Source organism: Lynx canadensis, chromosome B4 (genome assembly GCF_007474595.2).
Source record: "Lynx canadensis isolate LIC74 chromosome B4, mLynCan4.pri.v2, whole genome shotgun sequence".
Classification (NCBI taxonomy): domain Eukaryota; kingdom Metazoa; phylum Chordata; class Mammalia; order Carnivora; family Felidae; genus Lynx; species Lynx canadensis.
In genome coordinates, this window is record NC_044309.1 from 95,642,982 (window position 1) to 95,665,141 (window position 22,160).

Consider the following 22,160-nt stretch of genomic DNA (forward strand, 5'->3'; position numbering starts at 1 on the left):
TAACAAAGCCCCATATGTCCAAGAGCATTTCTCAAACCTAGTATTTTATAGGCTTAGATTTATGTGTTCACTTGTTGTAATTAATAAATGTTATTTATTACATTCCAAGGGCACTTGGGCACTACATTCCAAGATCTGAAGATTTAAAAAATGTGAAAGACACAGTTCTAGCCCCCAGAAGAGAGAACATCAGATTATAGTGTTATCCTTTCCAATCCATTTTTCAAATTATAGGCAGAGTGATTTTTTTTTAATTAAATCTGATTATGTCAGCCCCTTGATTAAAATCTTTCATTGCTGAAAGGCTCTTTCAGTATTGGCCCCTGGCTTCCTTACAGGTCTCATCTGGAGCTCTTTTCCTCTCTGCATTCTTACCACATTTTCAGTTGCTGAACTTTAGATGCTCCTTCCTACGTCAACACTGTTGGACATACTGTTCTCTCTACTTGCAAAGCTATCCTCCCTTCTGGCCTAGATTACTCCTAACCAAATGCATGCATTACTCTAGAATGCAAAATGGGTTGAGTCCTGATATACCTTTGCAGGATACTCTGAATTGCTTTATCAAGATGAAAGCATTCATATGTAATTGACTGTTTTTGTCTTCTGCTAAAATGTAAGCTTTAAAAAAAAAAAAAGATTTTAAGCAATCTCTACACCCAACTTGGGGCTTGAACCCAGAACCCTGAGATCAAGAGATGAATTCTCAACACACTGAGCCAGCCAGGCACCCCTAAAATGTAAGCTCCTGATGATAGAGATGTTGTATCATGTTCAGTACAGTGCCTGGCACGTGGTAGGCACCTTCAAATATTTGTTGAATGAATGGACTATCAGGCTTGAAGTGGAAAAGGAGTCTAATGAATAAGAATATGTTTTCTTGAGTGACACTAGATTTCTAGTTGCCACATTTCAGAACACCTGTGTGGTTTCTTAGAAGAGTGTGTTTCATGAAACAGGAGGGAGGCAGATCAGGAAAGATAAGCAATCATCCAAAAAGTCAGTTCTCTCCAGGTGGAATCAATATGGAATGTCAGAAGCTTCATGGAAGACAGAAAAACTGGGGAGCCAAGACATACTGGCTTAAGGTGTATCATTCATTCATTCCCAAGTATTTCTAGAATTCCTATTATGTGCTTGGAACAGGAGTTAGAAATTCAAAGGTGGGCCAGTCTTACACAGTTCTTGCCCTTAACAAATCTACAGCCTACTGAGAGACAAATACTCAGCGAAGTAATTTCCGTGAAGTGTTGCTAAAGAAGGTATGTACACCGGTGTCATGAAATACCTAATGAGGGGTGGGGGCCGGGGGAGAAGGAGAGGGATGGACAAAGGGACAAGGATGGGCGGTGAGGCGAGCCTTTTCGGTTTAAACTGAGACCTGAAAAATGAGGAGCCCTGACGGTCTGCGGAACTGAAAGAAGTTCAACAGCTATGATTTGGAATCCCACCAAGAGTGTCAAGAGATTGAAGGGCACCTTGGTAGATTTGGCTTACAGCGACCCCGGTGTGAGGGGTCATCAGCCTGGTGAACATTCCCTGGGCACGAACGATAACGTTCTGCCTTTCCACATTCCAGCAGAGCTGGGCTTCCTTCAAATCATCTATCCCTTAATCCCGCAGACTTCCACCAACTGCGGAGTGCTGGTAACCCGCAGACAACCTAACTCAACCGGAGACTGCGCGGAGGAGCTCCAGTCACAGCCAATTCCACCCCGGGAAGAGGCTCCAGAAACCCCACCCACGTCCAGGCACGTTTTCCTGGGCCGAGTCCCAGGGGCCGCCCGCGGCCGCCACGGTCATGTGACCCGAAGTGTGACGTAGGAGGAAGGAGACGCCATTAGAGGGAGGCGGAGAGGGAGTGCTCTTCGCCTTTCCTCGGGTGCCTGACGTGGTGGCTGGGGGGCCCTTCATTCTCGGACTTCCCTCGGCCCTTCCAGGCTTCGCCCGGAGGCGAGAGTGGAGACGGCGCCCCGGGTTGACGGGTCGGTGCGGAGGGGCCTGCGCCGGCCGCGGCTGTGAAGGCGCTGCGGCGGCTGTGGGGAGCTCGGCGCAGCTCTAGGGCTCGGGCGGCGGGGAAACGGGATGGCTGCGGCCGGCAGCGGAGGGGCGGCGGCGGGCAGAGCCTACTCATTCAAGGTGGTGCTGCTGGGGGAAGGCTGCGTGGGGAAGACGTCGCTGGTGCTGCGCTACTGCGAGAACAAGTTCAACGACAAGCACATCACCACTCTGCAGGTGCGGGCCCCAGGGAGCGGAAGGTGGAGCCTTGGGGCCCCTACCCCTCCGGGGCTGTGAGGACTTTGCTGCCATGGTCCCCTGGATCTGGGCTTACAGATCTCAGGCCTGTCACCGTCGTCTTCGTTTCGGAATGCTTTTCTGAATGCGTCCTAGGGACACGCGGGGTCGGGGCATCCTGTAGACGTAAGGACAGGCTGTTGGGAAGGGAGTGGAAGGGCCCTGAAAAGTCCCCCGTGTGGCTGCGCATATTGTGGAGTCCCCATCGCTTGGCTAGTTTTCCCCTTTGATTCACTTCCGCTTGTGCCCTAGGTGCCTTCACCCTACAGTCACTGACTGTCTGCCCTTTTTCTTTCGGAATTAGGAACTTAGCTGCGGATTTTATTTTGCGAACCTAGGTGCTTTGTAACTTCAGCGCTTACTGATGACTAAGTGTTTACGCAAGTTCCATTTTGTCCTGGCTTCGAGTAACCTGCTGATTGGCGAAAGAGTCATCTTTGGAGGGTTTTTGAAATGACCGCTTGCGGGCGTGGGTTACGCAGTTTCCTTGCTGCCTGCATGGGTCTGACTTAAGGGGCAGTCATACTGTGAGGTCGGTCGACCCACATGCACTGGGAAACGTCATGTGAATACTAGCCAACAGTTGGTCCCCAAACTAACAGCTTCGTTGCTGCTGCTACTTACTTTCTTTGTAGCATAGGGCCGGCTTTCTTCTGCAGTTACTTTAAGGTTGGTAGGAAAAATGTTAAAATGTAATCATAGATTGGGAGTGAAGCCAGCCCTTTGAGGCAGTTATGTAGCCTCCTCCCTCTTCCAAAGAAATCAGTTTGCACGTGTTAGAAAAAAATATCCAACTGATCTAACTTTCTCAATTTAGTTACAGGTAGTAAAATCGAGTGTACTTTTTTTTCCCTTATGTTTATTTATTTTTGAAAGAAAGAGACAGAGTGTGAGGGGGAAGAGAGAGGGAAACACAGAATCGCAAACAAGTTCCAGGCTCTGAGCTGTCGGCACAGAGCCTGACGCGGCGCTGGAACTCACAAGCGGTGAGTTCCTGCCTGAGCTGAAGTCAGATGCTTAACTGACTGAGCCACCCATGCGCCCCATAAATCGAGCGTACTTTTGAGCCTGATTGTCCAGGTTCATATTCCACCTCCATCTATTTATCTGTTATCTGTTTAGTATGTTCTTGGGCATGTTAATTAACCTGTTTGAGCCTAAGTTTCTTCGTCTGTTAAAATGGCCATAATAACAATACCTAGCTCATAAGGTTGTCAAGACAAGTATACGTAAAATCACTTAGGACTTGGTCTGTTGTAAGCTCTCCATCTTTATTATTGGCCCAAATTGCACAATAGACTTTCATTAGTGATTGTGTACTGTGTAAGAACATTGACACTATTTAATAGAACACACAATCTCCTAATTGTTGTGACATTTGATATTTGATGCTATTATTAAACTACTGAGTCTAGAATTCACAAAGATGCTCTGATGATTCCATGTTCTATTTTTACTCCTGTTTTTACTCCTCTTACGTAAAGCACAATATCTGAAAAAGTGAATGTCAGGAAACTCCTTTTTTTTTTTCTTTGCATCCTTGTACAAGAGCACTTACACAATTTTAATAGTTGTTATTGTTGAGTGTTGCTAGTGAAATCAAGGGAATTTGTAGGATAAATACCTATGATTATTTGGAACTTAGGAATTCATTTAGGTAAAGTAATAACAATAGTTAACATTCAGTGAATTCTTACTGTACCAAGTACTGTACTTTTCTTCTGTCATTTAATTCTTATTATAGCCTTTGAGGTGGTAGATAGTTTTATTAGCCCCATTTTGCAGGCAAAGAAACAGGCTTGGTTAAGTTGAATAATTTGCTGGCAGTCATTTTGCCATAAGTCATGCAGGGTACCCAAGCTGAAATTTGAACCCAGGTCTGACTTGGATTTTGAGCAAGTAAGTCACACTGCCTCTGGATATTGGTAAATCACCCCTTTAGTGGTTATCTTTGTGCTACAAATCTTACATGAAAGAGGAAATCATTATAATTGAGCCTCCCCCTTTAAGATAATTTAGTCCTTCAACCCAAAAATCGCACCTTCATTATGCATTTCAAAAACATCCTTGAAGCTAAAAGCAGCCTAAAGGTTTTTAAATATTAGAGACCACTTCAACTATACTGGAGAGGATGAAGTTTATGGTAGATTTTCAGTATCAAAAACATAGCAGTCCTGATTTTAGTATTTATATAACTCTTATCATAAACAGTGTCTGGATATTATATTGTAGAATTGAGGATTTTGTTGCATACCAATGTGTGGACGCAGTATTTAATCTCTTTCTCTTACATATCAGTTCCTCTCATTTTAATTTTTTTAGAGAATTGTGACCTATTAAATAACAACCATGTATAATTTTAATTTCTAAATGGAGAGGAGATCATGCATCAGAACATCAGAAGACAACAGAGGAAGAGTCCCTCTTTTTTTCTCGACAGAACTAGCTACTACCTATCTTTTGACATACTTTGTGTTTTGCAAGGTACACTATCTTACAATCATGTTCAAACAGTTATGAGACCAAGGAAACCTAAGGTAGTTTATGGTTCACTGTTTCAGTCTTTTGTTTAATATTTCAGTCAAGTGATTGTTCACTCTTGTCTGAACATCTTGGAGGTGAGGTGAACTGGTACAGAAAGTGGGAAACTTACTATGTCCTAAGATGGCCCATTTCATTTTTGGACAGTTTTAATTTTCAATAAATTTTTCTGTGTATAAAGCCAAAATCTGTTTTCCTTGTAGTTTCCAGTTCTGTCCTCTGAATCTTGATCACATAAGATATCCCTTCTGATAGTTGAGGACAGCTGTTCATATCCCTTGGTCTTATCTTTTGGGTAAACAGCTCTGGTTCCTTTAAAGGAATCTCTTATGACATCTTTCTAAACCATTTCACTATTTAATCATTGTCCTCTTTCCTTAAAATGTGATTCTTTGAGCTGTAGAAATGATTCCAAGTGTGCTTTGAATTTAGTAAAGTACAGGCTATCACTTTCCCTATTGAGAATCCTTTTCCAACACTGAAATAGAAAAGATTCTATGTGCTTGTGGACAGCTGCTACATTTATTAATATTGGGCTTGCTGTCTTAATCTTAATCCCCCTCCCCAAAAAGGCGTTACATCCCTCAAAATCTTTTTTCTTTTATAGCTTTTTTTTTTTTTTTTTTTTTTTTTTGGTCCCTAAGGTATTTGAACCATTAAAATAGGCTTTGATAAATTTACTCCAGTGGTCAAAGGCTATTAATGTCCTTCTGAAGTTTGATTTTAAGTTCAAGAAATGTTGAGCTCCTGTGGGTCAGATACTTGGTTGGGTTCTGGGCATGCAAAGAAAAAGAAGGTTATGTTCCCTACTGTCTGGGTTAACTACTCATTTTAGCTTTGTCACCTGAAGATTTGCTAAGAATGTCTTCATTGTTTTCATCAGGTCATTAATAAAGACTTTGAAAAGTGGAGACAGAGGGAACGAGAGACAAAGCTCTGTGGCAGGTCTCATTATAGTCCAGTGATGTGTGACCAGAGATGTATTTTTCTTTAGTTGTGCAGTTTTAGGGTGGGGCTTTTTCAGACTATGCTTGAGCCATAGTCTTTCTCTTTGAGTGAGAAACAGTTACTGGTGGAGTGTTGTACATACTAATGATAATGGAAACAGAAAACAGCCTGAGATTTACTGTTATGGGCTATTAACTAGTGGGTACAAAGCCTTTAATGAAAATGTTCTTCCAGCATTATAAATCTAGCTTTTTGCCCTAGCTACATCAGTCTTGCCCACAGGGGATATCATGAGATGCTTTGTCAAATGCTTGCAGAAGACAAGATACACTGTGTTTCTGCATTAGGAAGCCATATGATATGGTAAAAAGGGACAGGATTTTGAAGTTAGACTTGGTTTCATATTTTGGCTCCTACTTCATAAGCCTTTATGATCTTGGCAGGTTATTCTAATGTTTGTAAGCTGGCTCTTGATCTATAATATGGGAGAATCTCACTTATAGGGTTTTTTTTTTTTAGTTTAGTTTTTTTTTTTTTTTAAGATTTTATTTTTAGGTAATCACTACACCCAGTATGGGGCTCGAACTTACAGTCCCGACATCAAGAGTCAGTGCTTACTGAACAAGCCAGCCAGGTGCCCCTTTACTTATAGGATTTTTATGTCAGCCATCATAGGTAAACCTCTATCACAGTGCCTGGCACATGTTTGTTTTATAAATGTTTGCTATTGAATGAATAGATGGTGCTTAATTTGTGTTGGTTTCTTTCGTGGTAAATCAGTGAAAAAGGTAATGGAATTAGTTTGGCATGAATTATTTTGAGAACCCATGCTGTCTCTGAAAGATCACTACATTGTCTTTTAAAATTGTTTATAATTTTATACTTAATATAATCATATATATGTACACATATATATGTTATGCTTTATATACATTTATTATTACCATACATATACATATATATTTGCTTATTCATTCTAGAGTTTTGGCTGGGATTGGCTTTTCTGGAAATTAACTTCTTTCTACAAAATTGTGACATTGGCCATGCTTTAATGTTTTAGCACTGCTCCCTTTTTTGCAGGGCTCCTCCTAGGTTACTAATAATTAAGACATAGTCTTGTAGGTGAGCTCTCTAAGAACTCAAAATCTTTTACCTAGCTCAGGAAACTTGATCTTATATAGAGTCCCCAAGCTCTCTTACATGATTAACCTAAGCAATTAAAGTCAATGATTATTTCACACATGTTAAATATCAAACATTGTAATAGCTGGGGAATATAAAGAATAAGGTACTTTGACCATCCTTTAGCTTTCTTGATTTTATTCTTAAATGTTTGTGCCATTTTGATTGTAACTACCTTTTCTCTTTGGTAAGTCTTTTTATGTCTGTGCTCTTGGGTGATCACTTCCTTTTCTTTCGTTGTATGCCCTTTCCCTCCCTTATTTGAAGGTGTTTTCAGATCGTGCACTTAGAGTGTTTTCTGGCACTTTCCACCAGTCCCTTATATAAAAAGTAACATTTTTATAATCTGAACGATCAGTCATTTTCCGTTTTAGAATCCTAACTCGAATTCCGCCTATCTGCCTTGTGTAGTCGGGTAGGTGGCTGTCACTTGATGAGCAAAGCAGTGCTGTAAGGTTGGCTAGGCAGATAGTATCCTGATAGTTTGGCAAATGAAGAAACTAAGCTTTGTATTCAATTTCTGAGGTCCCACAAATGGTGATGGTGTACATGTTTTCTTAAACTTGAAGTCTACTACTTTTATCCCCCATGCACCTTAACCTCCTGAGCAAAACTTGGCATTCAGATTCTAGCAGTTGATTTTACACTTGGCGTCATAGTCTCTAGTCTAGGAATCTTGGTTTGCTTACTTGTAAGATTAATGTTTTGAATGTCTGAAACATCTTCCAAGTAGTTCTGGAAGCCACACCAGTGTTGAGCAGTTAATTCATTTACATTATCTTTTGGAGAGGGACGGGGTGGGGGGGGGGGGAGAGAGAGAGAATCTTAATCAGGCTCTATGCTCAACGGCTGATGGGGGGCTTGATCTCATGAGAGTGAGATCTTGACCTGGGCTGAAATCCAGAGTCAGACGCTTAATGGGCTGAGCCACCCAAGCGCCCTACGTTATCTTTATAAAATAACAGTAGGTGAAATCTTCATGTCACCCCCTCTTGGCATTTTACTAGATACATGTAGGTTATGGAGGGTGGGTGATTTTCTTTTCTTAAAAGAAAATAGTTTTTCTGAATTTTGGTTTTAAGTTCCTAATATATAATGTCTGATTGCCATTTTCTGTTTTGTGTTTTGAGCCACTCCTGAGAAGTAACTTTTTGACTCTTATTTTCAAAGTAGTCACTTGGACTGTAAACTGATTATGATTCTTGTATTTATGGAAATTAAGGACAAGAAATGAAGTATTCAGGCAGCCAGCTTAGTTTTCATTCTTTTATTTAATTGAAATACATTTGACATACAACATTGTATAAATTTAAGACATAACATGTTAATTTGTTACATTTGTATGCTGTGATAATGATTGCCATTGTAGCAATGCAGCTTAGTGTTCTGATAGCTAATTTTTATTGCTTTGCTACAGAGGACTATTTTATAAATTATCTGCCTGAATCTTTTAATGCCTTTAGTACTTACATATTAAGTAATAGATACTTTAAACACTTAAGTCTGAAACAGTGTTAGTGACTGTAACAAAAATAATGTCAGTGTTTAGTTTTATACACACACACATACACACATACACACACACACACACACACACACACACGGACACACTAATGAAGGTATGTTGAACTTAAAAGATAATAAACACAGGAAAGTATTTGCCTACAATTCAGTTACTTTGCTGCTTTAGGTATATTACTTTGCCAGCGGTTAGGAAGCACAGCAAGTGATCTGGCTAATAACAACAAATACAAAAAAAATGATTAAGTTATGAAAAGACAGATACAATTTTTCTTATTATTTTCTATAATTCTTTCTTTCTTTCTTTCTTTCTTTCTTTCTTTCTTTCTTTCTTTCTTTCTTTCTTAATAGAGATTTAAAAAAAATATCCACTATGCTTTTGGATAAGATGTCTGGTAAATAAGTATCAGGTGCAAATGACGGATGTGTGCCTCAGGTAATGAAATTGTTGATTTAATACCCCTAAAGTTTGGAAGATGAGGTCATTGGAATTATAAGTAGTGGTGCTGTAACTCAGGGTTTGGAGGAATAAGGTGGGACATCTGCCATTACTCTGATCCTCATTACTTTGTGCCTACCCTGGGAATATTTTTGTGAGTTGAGTTGGTATCCAGGAACACTTAGTGTCCACGTGGAGGAGTGCCAGGTTAGGAATGTGTATGTTCTAGAATAAACAGCTTTGTGCAATGGAAAAAGTACTGTGGAGTCAGACAGGCTTCTACCCACTGCAGTACCCAAATGAGTTGTCTGACCTTGAGTGAGTCACTGTATTTCTTTAAATCTCGGGTTCACAACTGTAAAATGGCTGTAAAATAGCTACTTCACACGGTTGTTACAAAGAGTAAATGAGAAAGCCCAGCTTAGTGTTTGGCACACAGTATATATGTACTATTTATTTTCTTCCTATATTTCTAGAACCTTTTGAATTGATACTGTAATGCCACTTTCCCTTCCCCTTTCTAGACTGGGGATTCTTCACTGAGATGTTGCCAGGGATTTAGAAATCCCTTGGGTTAAGTGTGTGAAATTGTTTTTTGGTATGTGCATGTGAGCAGTTTTCTTGGGAGTAAATCAGTTCATAGCTCTCATCAGATTCTTAAAGAAGTCCCATGATTATTTCTCCCTTACACTTTTATGTAACAGAATTAAGAACCACTGCCCTAGATTAAGTATAACTACAAGTGGCATCTGAGTTGTCTGCCCAAATTAAGTATGCCTCATAGAGGTGGTTAAAAAAGATAAGACAAATGTCAGCCTTTTAATTTTTTGCTATTCCATCTTGATATTATGTAAAATCTTTCACCTTTATTTTCCAATCTAATTGTATTTGCTTTTAAAACAGATGATATTTGTTCTTTAAGAAAATGTCTGTACCATATTAAAAACTTAGAATATATATAAAATGGGACAATTTATATTACACGAGGAATTTTCCATATAGTGGGACTTAAGTAGTTCATTATGAAGGAGAAAAAAAAGATTTAGTGAGGATCCTTGGATAATATAGTAGATATTTCAGTTAAAATAATTAGATTTGGGGCACCTGGGTGGCTCAGTCAGTTAAGCAGGTGACTTTGGCTCAGGTCATGATCTCACGGTTCGTGGGTTTGAGCCCCGCATCAGGCTCTGTGCTGACAGCTCAGAGCCTGGAGCCTGCTTCAGATTCTGTGTCTCCTCCTCTCTCTCTGCCCCTCCCCTGCTGGTGCTCCGTCTCTCTCTGTCTCTCAAAAATAAATAAAAATGTTAAAAAAAAGTTAAAAAATACAAAATAAAATAATTACATTTACAAGGAAACTTTTAGAAGCACATCTCTTCATAAATTGAGTTTTACCTTCATCGATTTATCCAGGTACATTGTAGATATGTTTATCTGTAATAACAGTATTTGTATGTCTGTTGTATTTGTGTGTCAGCACTGGCTTCTGCCTTCTCCATAAGAGAAGTATTATCTCAGATCTCAGTGTGGAAGATATGCTAGCATAGTGGTTATGAGTCGTGTCTGGAGCCAGCCTACCTGGATTTCACATCCTACTCTGTCACTTACTATGTGACCTTGGGCAAGATACCCTTCCTGTGTCTTAAGTTTCCACATCTGTAATATTTGGATAATTATATCTAACTCAGCGTACTATGACATTGAATGAGTTAATATTGAAAAGCTCTTAGAATACTGACCATTTCATTGTAAGCCTCATGAGCATGTTAAATAAAAATGTGTAATCTAGTTGACATATTTCTACCCATGAAAAGATAATTTACAATATAAGCAAGGCAGTATATGGTATATATTAAAGATTAGGTTCCCCGTAATTCTTCAGGATAGAGAAACTCATTGTGGGTTGTATGGGTGGTATGAGAAAGCTTAAAAATTCAAGGAAGAAGAGTTTGGGTCATGAACTGGACTTGGATAGATGGGATTCAAATAGAGAAAAAAATACATCCAAATTAGAGGGGGAATTTTATGGACAAGCAGAATTGGAGGAATGTATATAAACCATATAAGCTGGAAAGTAAGTGGAAAAATACTAGAAGCTATGGACATGGACAATTGTGCAGGCCCTTGGATACAAAGATAACACTTAGAGATTTTTAGTTGTAGATTATGGTTCCCTAACTTTTATAAAGGAAAAGCTTATGAATGCTCTTATAAAAAGTACTCAGCACAGTTCTTGATGGAAAGTAAGCATTTGGTAATTGTTAGCTAGTATTAGCAATAGTAGTAGAAATAAAAGTGTAGAGTTTCACTGTATGGATGGGCTGTCTGTGTATCTTTTAAAAATTGCATACTGAGGGACACTTAGGCTATTCCTTTTTTCTTTTATAATCAATATTGATGAGCAGCTTTCCATAAAATTGTATATCCGGGGTTCCTTAGGAGAGACTCAACACTGTCCCTTAAACTCACCATGGGAAGGCGGTGGTAAGTTTCCGAGGAAATGGTAAAAAGGGAAAGGATGGAGCTTTATCAGCTCTAATTGATTCCTGTCTATTGAGAAATCCTCACAAAACTCATGACAAAAAAGTTATTTTGATATTAGCTGCCAGCAGGGATATAGTTCAAGCAAACTTATTAAAAATGATATCTTACTAGAATACTTGAATGAGTTATGGTAAGATTTTTTTAATCATGGAGACTTTAGGAAGATAATTTGGCATGTTGACTAGAGTGTGAGGTGAGACCAAAGTTGTTATAGTAGTATGAGATTGGTTGTCAGAGAACTCCAGAAGAAATATGAAGACAAGTCTTGGTAGTTTTGTTTTTGTTTTTGGAATATGGAATGTCAGAGGAGGAAGAATACTTAGAATATTTCTAAGAGTCTAAACCTCAGTGACTTGAGAATGTGATCAAAATACTGAAGTTGGAATGGAAAGCCAATTTTGTAAGGAAGATCAGTTTAATTTTAAATATATTTGAGACAAGAGAGGCATTTAAGTTGACCTGTATATTAAATATTTGGGTGGGATTCAGATTTTGAGTTTCTTCATATAGCATTGATGTTGAACCCATGAAAATGGTTGATGTTAAGTAGGTCACACAACTAATAAGTTGCAAGGTAAAATTCAAATCCGCAGTTCTGATTCAAAGTTCGTATTCTTAGCCCCTATGCTCTAATGAGTGGGAGAGGTCCTTTATTTAAATTCATTGTGGAAATATGTATGTGGTCTTCACATTTTCCAAGTTATTTCTTTTGTTATTTTGCCATTTATTTTATATATGCCCCTTTCTATGTAATCTTTGTTTCATTTAATGAAATATCTTTAGTGTAGTTAAGGTTTTGAAGGAAGGCATTCCTGGATTTGATCTCCACTCTGCCATTTGTATCTATCTGTGTATTCCTTTGTTAATCACTAAATTCATTGGCTTTTTCTTAGTTCTAAATTTCCTTGGTGTACATACAGCAGAAAGCACTTCCTGAAATCTAGGTTCCTCCTTCAGTAATAATTCACCATCTTAGCTTTTTACCTGTTTTACCTTATTTCTCTGTACTTTCTTTTAGATACACCTAAATGTGACTGTCTCTGCATAACTTTGGACTTGGTTCTCTGTTCCTTTTTTTAAATGTCACCTGACTCTGAGTTCTGATTATATTTCCTCTTCAATCACTCTAGATTCTGTTTTCTCTTTTCTATCTTTGTGGACTTGGTTCAGGCCCTTTTTGTTTTTCTCTCCAACTCTGTAATAGTCGCCTGTTTCCAGGTCCAGTCCTGTCCTTTCCAGTCCAACCTCCTCTCCTATTGCAGAGTCATTCTCTTAAAATATAGATCTTATACTGCCCCAGTGCTTAAAATCCCTTCAATGATTCTCCATCATCAACAATATTATTCTTAACATGTATTCCTTAGGATGAATTAGGCATTTCTCTAGGGGAAAATAGGTCAAATGAGTTTGGGAAATGCTCGTATAGATGTAGTTAGTTTTTTTTTTGTTTTTTTTTTTTGGCAGAATCTTAGTGTGCCAGTGTGTATTATGAATGTACAGAGGGAATGCAGAGCAATATGCTGCATATCCCAAATACATCTGACTGTAGTATACATTAAAAGAAACGTCTAGAGTCTTGGAACAGGTGTTATTAAGACCCGCAAAGTAAAGTCTCTACATCTAGACATGGAACCCTAGCACTTTTTTTTTTTTTTTTTTTTTATTCATTCAGCCTTTGTCTTTTTCTGTAGTCTCATCTCTGGCATTGACCGTACTACCTTGGAGTTCTCCATGGGGAGGGAGTTATATGTTTCAGGCTTTGGTGGCTTTACCCATCTGTCAGGGAAAACCCATACTACTCCTAAAGGGGAGACCATCACCTTCTCTCTGAAGCCTTCTCTCATCCAGGCAGGCTTTACATTTCCTTTCTCAGTACTGTCTTTAGAGTGTACTTGGCAAGACCCTCCCATTTTAACAATTGTCACATGATACTACTTTTCTTTACATGTTTATTTCTGCTGTATATAGACTGTAAGCTCCTTGAAGGCTGGAACCATTTCCTTTCATTTCTGTGATATTAGTACTTAAGATAATTATTAGATATGAATTAAATAATTGAATTATAAAATAATTGCGGGAATATTTCAAGTAATATTGGTATTCATACAGTTAAGTAAACTACCAGTAAATATATGTTTTATCTCACTTAGAAATCTCTTAGTTCTTTCTACAATGATTGGGTAAGGTGACATTAAATGAAATGCTCTAAGAGAAATTTTTATGGGGAAGATCTAGGGAAATGTTTAATTACCATTTTTTCTTCTTATTTTTCATAACTTGTGTCCATAAAACAACAAACTGTTTTTTATATTAGGATATAACTAATGTTTTGTCTTCAGTGAAAGTAATGTTTAGTCGTTAATAAAAAATCAGTGATTACTTTTTCTCTCAGATAACTTGTTTCATATTGAGATTATTCTTCCATCTATAGTTTTTAGGGTAAGAAACATATGAAATATTGTTTAATGTATATCTCTTTTCTTAGGCATCATTCTTGACAAAGAAGTTAAATATTGGTGGGAAAAGAGTAAACCTTGCTATATGGGTAAGTTAACCTTTTCAATTGAGTTTGTGAAGTCTTCTGCTATTCTTGATAATTTAATAACTAATTGGCTGAAAGAATAGGAATTTGAATTTCTTTTTTTAAGTGAAGTTTAGCTGAAACTTTTTTTTTTTTTAATTTTTTTTTCAACGTTTTTTATTTATTTTGGGGACAGAGAGAGACAGAGCATGAACGGGGGAGGGGCAGAGAGAGAGGGAGACACAGAATCGGAAACAGGCTCCAGGCTCCGAGCCATCAGCCCAGAGCCCGACGCGGGGCTCGAACTCACAGACCGCGAGATCGTGACCTGGCTGAAGTCGGACGCTTAACCGACTGCGCCACCCAGGCGCCCCGAAACTTTTTTTTTTATAAAGTTTTTTTTTTTATGAAATCAGGCTAAGAATTATACAGTTGTATACACGAATATTGCTTATCATAACCTTTGAGTTGGGGAAAGAGTAAACTCAGGGATTCCATATCAGAGAAAGAACAGGGTGGGTGAACAGCCTGATTGTCCTATTTTTCCTCTGTGTTTTCATGTTCCAGCTTTCCAAGGGAGTGCCTAGTAGAGAGTAGGGTAATGCATCAGACTACCTTTTGGCCAGTGGTCCTGGTGCATACTGTCTTTCCTTGTTTTCTCCCTTTGTGGGAAACCTAAATTTAGGGCAAGGCCTGTTCCTGGCTTACAATGCCATCTTGGGCATTCTGATCCTCTGGCAATTGAACTGTTTTTTTTTTTTTTAGTGGGTGTGGGAAGATTGATGAGGAGTAAGAGGGTTGGGAGGGAAGAAGTAACCTTTGTATAATGGTAAAACATTATTGGTTATAACTTCTAAAGAATTTTTGTAACCTGTTCTTTTTTCTTTTAACAGTGCTTTGAGATTATCTGTAACTTCACCACTTTCCAGTTAATTAAAAGTTAACTATAGTTGCAATAGCAGATTTATTTTTTTCTTCTGATCTAATAAGTATTTGTTGCTTTATTTAGGATACAGCAGGTCAAGAGAGATTCCATGCATTGGGTCCAATTTACTACAGAGATTCAAATGGAGCTATTTTAGTTTATGATATAACAGATGAAGATTCCTTTCAGAAGGTATTCCATTTACTTATAGGTAGATGATTTGAAGAACAACACTGATTTTTCAAGTCTCCATTCACATGCCTTTGTTTACTAATGTGGTTAATCTTGGTTTTAAAAGTAAAATATTGTTTGTACATAAATGATTACCACTAGTATTTGTTAATGCAGTATTTAATTGATTAACAGAGATATTAATAGTTTATTACATGGCTTTCTCAGATATTAGGAAAGGGAAATAATTTGAAATAAAACCAGAAAAATTGAAGGGCTTTTTTTCTCCCTGTTAAAGAAAAATTACGTATATTTCTTGATTCCATATATAGTAGGCATGTGAATACTTGGTATGGTTGCATGGGCTCTCTAATTGTAAAGACAAAAAAAGAAGAGGGGCACCTGGGTGGCTCAGTCAGTTAAGTGTCCGACTTTGGCTCAGGTCATGATCTTGCTGTTCCCGAGTTCAAGCCCCACATCAGGTTCTGTGCTGACAGCTCAGAGCGTGGAGCCTGTTTCAGATTCTGTGTCTTCATCTCGCTCTCTGTCCCTACCCCACTCATGCTCTGTCTCACTCTCAGAAATAAGTAAACATTAAATCACCTTTAAAAAAAATTTTTTTGTATTCTGTATATCTCCCTCAAAAATAAAAATGAAACATTAAAAAATTTTTTTTTTTTAAAAAAAGATGATAAGAACTAAATCGAATTAAGCTCTTTCTTCTCAGTAAGTGTCCTGGAAGATATAAGTTTTAAAGGACAGTCTAGGTAGTATTTATTTTAAAGTTTTTTCTTTCTTTTTTTTTTTTTTTTTTTTACCCCTCATTTAAACATACACCACAAAAGTAGAATTTTTAAAGTTGTTTGGAACCAAAAATAAGTTACCATTAAACTTACCTCTGAATTCTCATCACAGTCAGGATGGTGACTAATTGCTTATTTGAACCTTTCTCTGAGAGCCCCTTTTAGAATAAATGTTCAAGGGTGTGAACTAAAAGGGGCAATTTCCAAGGCAGAACGTTTTCTTTCCTTAAGTTTCAGGTTTGTTCCTGTTGAAATTACTTGCTGTTATAGATTCAGGTTGTGTGTGTGTGTGTGTTTTCCATTTGTTTCCCATTAGTTAACAGATGAAGCAACTATACAAGTTAGTCTTTGGATTATTACATGTGGAAAAATTTAATTCAAGGAGTAGAAAAATGAAATGATAAGTAATTTGTAGATTTAATGATACTTGAATTTTGGGGGGGGGGGCTGTTATCTGTTATCCCTTCCTACCTTTTGGCATAAATAGAAATGGTTTGAGTGTTTTATTAAGAGAAGGTTGAGTCTTTTAAGTTGAAAAGTGACCAGTTATCTCTTGCTGTATAACAAACCCCCCAAAACCTGGTGGCTTAAAACAATGATTTATTAATCTCATGATTTTGTGGGTTGACTGGGCAGGTCATGTGGTGTCACTCGTGCAGCTGCATTGAACTTGGAGTTTGGCTGGGTAAAAACCATCCAGGAAGGCCTCTTCTCCCCCATACGGCCTCTCACTCCATCTGTTTTCTTATCCTCCAGTGTTCTCTCCACATGCTCTCTCATAATTCCATATTTTAGCCTAAGCTGCTTATATAACAACTGGATACTAAGAGTAGCTGCCAGGCCCTCTTAAGTCCGAAGCTGGCATAGCATTACTTCTGCCACATTCTCTTGGTCAAAGCAAGTTACAAGTCTAGCCCTGCTTTACAGAGAGGGGAAATAGAATCTGTCTCTTGATAAGAAGATAAAGAATTTGTGACCATCTCTAACTCGCCACAGAATGTATAGGGGTAATGAATAGGATGCCTGCAGAAGGGGATCTAATTGCAGATGAGTAACAATTTTTTTAAAAAATTGGTTAGATATAGTAGATTGTGGTAATATCTGTAGAGCGAGTAGAGTAATACATAATTGGATTCTGGCAGGTTCCTTTGAAATGATGAGGATGTACATTGTATATTGTTAAATTTTTCTTATGTGAAATCAATTGTGGATGGAAGTTCATTGCTTCTCTGAAAATTTTATACAAATGTGAATGAAACAAAAAGATGTGGCTGTACTGAGAAAACTATTGTTCAGTGCTAAGAGAAAGATAAGGTGATAATATTGATTACCTTTGCTTTTGTAAAGGTTTGGGGTTTATTAAAGATAGTTCCTCTGCATTCTTGCAGAGAGCAGGAGTATGGAGCTGTTACATTTGTACTGTAGGACCAGATGCACAATAAGTGCTTACTTACCACGTATTTAATGTAATTTTTATAATATAAAGAAGTGTGTGAATTTTTTTTAGGAAAGTGTATAAGTTCTGTGTGATTTGATTACATACAAATTAAATTGCATTATAAAAAATGAAAGGAGGTATTCAAGTTTGTTCTTTATCCTATTTTATTGTAATCAATATATTTAAAATCATGAGTTCAAAAGATTAATTTACTTAATTTGAATTTACTCTCAACTGTGCCTACTGCTGTGCTTCATCCATAGTGAAGAATTTATTACTGGAGTCTTTGTACACCCGTGGTTTTCTATCAGGAGGTGACAGTGACTGGAGACATCTTTGGTTGTCACAGCTGGAGGATAGTACTGAATGATATCTAGTGGGTAGGAGGCCAGGAATACTGCTAAATATCATACACTGCGCAAGATAGTCCCTCACAACAAAGAATTAATCTGAGCCAAAATACCAGTATTGTTGAAGTTGAAAAATACTGTCATACACTAAAGGATGAAAATTTATTTTGCCGCTCTTTTTGGTGTCCATATACATTTTCCCCCTTTTAAGTGTGTGATACAGGAGCTCTGTGCCCTCTATTTGGAACCAATAAAGACTTTTTAAAAAATTTTTTAGATGTTTATTTATTTTGAGAGAGCACGCACGCATGAGCAGGGAAGGGGCAGAGAGAGGGAGAGAGAGAAAGAATCCCAAGCAGGCTCCATACTGCCAACGCAGAGCCTGACGTGGGGCTCAAACTCAGGAACCGTGAGATCACGACCTGAGCCGAAATCAAGAGTCGGACACTTAACCGACTGAGCTACCCAGGCACCCCAACCAATAAGGACTTAATTTTAAGCCTGATATTTTTAAGTTCAGAGTGACTGTACAAGCATCTGTTATTATCAGAAGCTGGAGTTGACATGCTTTTGCTCGGGTAACTAGCTTTGTTTGGATCTGTGCAAGATTTATGAAAATTTATAATTAGAGATGTCTCTGTCTATACTATATGTAGATATAGAGAGAAATCATTCCATTGGATATTTGTGTGCAGTTTGCAATATAATCTGTCAAAAAATGATCCTACATTAATCATTTCTAGTAACACCTAAATATATGGGCTGTTAGACAAATTCTTGGTACTTTGACAGTGTGGGGCTTGGGATATTGTAATGGTGGTCATTGTAACAGGAATTGTTTTAATATTTACTCTTTTGTATACACAGGTAAAAAACTGGGTCAAAGAATTACGGAAAATGTTGGGAAATGAAATCTGTTTATGTATAGTTGGTAAGCATCATCACTTTTTAAAAAATATGTCCTCTATTTTCTGATGTTTTATTAGAGAATAGCAAATAAGTAATTCTCATTTTTAAAGTTATGTGAGAAAAGAAGAATGACATTTTAATATTCAAATATTTTAGAATAATTTAGGATTTGGAAGTGATCTTTCAGAAGATTCAAACTTCAGGGAAGGCCTTGGGGAACAGGTGGGAAACTAATCATGTAAGGCTTCAACTGCCAGCTTTGCTTCAGTTTGATCTTTAGTTTTTCACTGTAAGATTTTTTTTTTAGAAAAAAAGAGTTTAGGATCTAATTTCAAATAAAATTAAAGCTAATGAATTCAGCAAGCATTCTTGTTTTATACATTTAACTATGCACATTTTTGAGTTAAGGACAAATTTGACTCCAAGGATATGAGTAGATTATGATACTAGTGTAGAGGAATATTCTTAATGGGAAAAATAAAGGAACTGTAGAACTCATCCTTGGACTTCTGGAATTTCTCTTTGGTTCCCTTTTTCTTTAGTTTATTATTTCTATGATCTAGTAACTAATTATTGAGCAGGAAAGTATACCAGACACTATCCTGTGTTCTTAGTAGATATTATCTCGTGTAATCCTCATAACCTCATGAGGGATTTATAGAGGAAGCTGATCCCTGGAGATATTTAATAATGTGCCCATTATCAAGCAGCTATCAGAGATGGAGTACAAATTGAAATCATTCTGACTCCTGTGCTTTGTTACTAATTCTTGTGATGAATAACCTCATAGTGTTTTCTTTCTTTCTGCATGACTGGTAGGGTAAAAATGGCCTCGGAAAAACCAGGGTGGGTTTAGTGGAGGACCTAGAATGGAATGATTGATGTGGGTGTATTTGGCTTTTTTAAGAATATTTTTTTTAACTAGAATTTACATTTCTTACATTGTGTCACCATTAAATTGGTAAACTTTACAGTTCCAGTTCAGGGTGCAAGTCTGGGGGAAGAGGACACAGAGATGATCTGGCCTGTTTTTTAAGTCTAGATGCTAGATGGTAGGCTAGATGGCAGGAGTATTTCAGAACAGAACCCTGGAGTGGTAGACTACATGGGAGTTTGGGCCAAAGCTGCAGCTAGTCATTACTGAGTTTGGCCTGGCTTTGTCTAGTAACTGGGACTTACTGGGAGTGGAAGTGGCCACAGTAGGTGAATGACTGAAGATTTGATTATTTGAGATTCTGGTTATCTCTCAGAAGAGGGAAAAAAATGACTAACATATACTTAAAGTCAAAGAAGCCTCCAGTTTGTTATTTGACCAAGGTTACAAGTATTGTTTTTTTACTTTTTAATTTTTTATTTTATTTTTTTATTTAAAAAAATTTTTTTTTTCAACATTTTTTTTTTATTTATTTTTGGGACAGAGAGAGACAAAGCATGAATGGGGGAGGGGCAGAGAGAGAGGGAGACACAGAATTGGAAACAGGCTCCAGGCTCTGAGCCATCAGCCCAGAGCCCGACGCGGGGCTCGAACTCACGGACCGCGAGATCGTGACCTGGCTGAAGTCGGACGCCTAACCGACTGCGCCACCCAGGCGCCCCTACTTTTTAATTTTTTAAATTTTATTTATTTATTTTGAGAAAGAGAGTGTGTGAACATGAGCAGGAGGGGCAGAGAGAGAGAGAGAGAGAGAGAGAGAAAGAATCCCAAGCAGGCTCCACACTGTCAGCACAGAACCCGACACAGGGCTTGATCCCTGGGGTCATGACCTGAGCCAAAATCAAGAGTGGATGCTTAACTGACTAAGCCACCCAGGCACCCCTAAAGTAACATTTTTTAAAACATAGCTGGATAGGGGGCGCCTGGGTGGCTCAGTCGATTAAGCATCCAACTTCAGCTCAGGTCATGATCTCGTGATTCGCGAGTTGTGAGCCCCTTGTTGGGCTCTGTGCTGATAGCTCAGAGCCTGGAGCCTGCTTCAGATTCTGTCTCCTTGTCTCACTGCCCCTCCCCTGCTTGCGCTCTGTCTCTCAAAAATAAATAAAAACATTTTAAAAAAATAGCTGGATAAATAAAGCTTATGAATAATTTGAACTGTGTATTGTTCATGTTCATACTATAAGAAGGTTTAGGAATAAATCTGGTAGCTTACTGCCCCTCGTAGAATCAGATAATCCTCATTTAATATTATATAGTGTTTAATAATTATTGGTATGAAGTATAAAAACCTCTCACTCCTTTTCTGTTGGCAAATGTGACATGGAATTTTGTTGTAATTCAGTGATGAAAGAATTTTGAGAGCCCACTTACCACAAAAGGAGAATTTCACAATGTATCTGTTTAAACAGTAACTTAGAGGGCTCACCTGTTTCTTTTTCATCCCAACCCAGCTGTCTTTCCGTCACCAATGCCCACCTCCAGATACTGTCTTGACTTTTTACTGCATGGACTAGTTTTGATTTGAATTTTATATAAATGGAATCGTATAGTATGAACTCTTGTATCTGGCTTTTTGTTTTTTTGGCTTTACATTATGTTTGCATGATTCCCCTCTGTTCTTGTATATAGTTGTAGTTCATTTTATTCTTTGCTCTCTGGTGCTTTATGAATATTCCACAATTTATCCTTTTGTTATTGATAGCCATTTACATTCTTTTATCCCCTATTGATTTTCATTCTATTTTTTATAGCAGTTCAGTGTTTATTCTCTCTTCTATTACTAAATTCAAAATAATAACACTACTTCCCAGGATTGTGGTGAAGAATAATAAACACTTGGCATAGAGAAGGCATTTGACAAATGTTTGTGGTTTTCCTTTATATAACACAGTCCTTCAAATATTTGGACGGTTTACCTGAAGTGAAGGTCTTCACTTCACTTCTCTAGGTCTTCACTTGTTTTTCATTTGGTCTAACTTCTAGGCGTTCTCATCATCCTGAGTCCTTTTTCCTAGGTTTGTTTCAGTATAGAAGTGTGTTTTCTACACTTGAACACTAGAATCTAGACATTGTTGAGCCAGTGTATACTTACATAGCTCTCTTTAAAATTCTCCCATTATCATTCTACCTACAATGGCCAAGATTGCGTACACTTTTTAGCATCCATGTCAATTCAGTGTTTCTTTTACATAGATTATAGTTAACAAAAATCTGAATCACTGTTTTATAAGTATCGCTCTTCTGTCAAGCTTTTCCCATCTTGTTGTTGTATAATTAAGTTATTTAAACTCAAGTGTAGGAACTTCAACTCATCATGTTTCTGAATCTTTATGTTTGATGATATCATCTCCTGGCTTTCTCATGTAAATTAAATAGTCCTTATCTAAACCACTTACAATGTGTTAACCAGTAATGGAGAACCCCATATTTGCCTAGCAAAGACTTTTTCCTCTCAATTTTAGTTAGTTCAGTGATTAGCATTCTTAGCTGTGGTTGCTTTGCTTGATAGTATTTTGCTTCTAGTCTGTCCTTAACATTTGTATGTTTATTAAATAGTTACTTTTAATAATAGTTACCATTTATTAAGTTCTAAGTACTGTTCTAAGAACTACACATTTATGATTTCAGTAAGTCTTCTGGCA

The 22,160-nt window shown here is 37.7% G+C and overlaps 1 protein-coding gene across 1 annotated transcript in view; it reads left to right on the forward strand.

Annotated features, from left to right (window-relative positions):
- The first annotated feature begins 1,817 nt into the window (after positions 1-1,817).
- Positions 1,818-22,160, forward strand: part of RAB21 (RAB21, member RAS oncogene family) — a 43,974-nt gene continuing 23,631 nt past the window's right edge. Inside the window, exons 1-4 of the mRNA XM_030323241.1 lie at positions 1,818-2,235; positions 13,953-14,012; positions 14,998-15,105; positions 18,543-18,606. Of these exons, the coding sequence (XP_030179101.1) occupies positions 2,086-2,235; positions 13,953-14,012; positions 14,998-15,105; positions 18,543-18,606 (382 nt within the window). The 5' untranslated portion in view covers positions 1,818-2,085. The remainder of the gene's footprint in view (positions 2,236-13,952; positions 14,013-14,997; positions 15,106-18,542; positions 18,607-22,160) is intronic.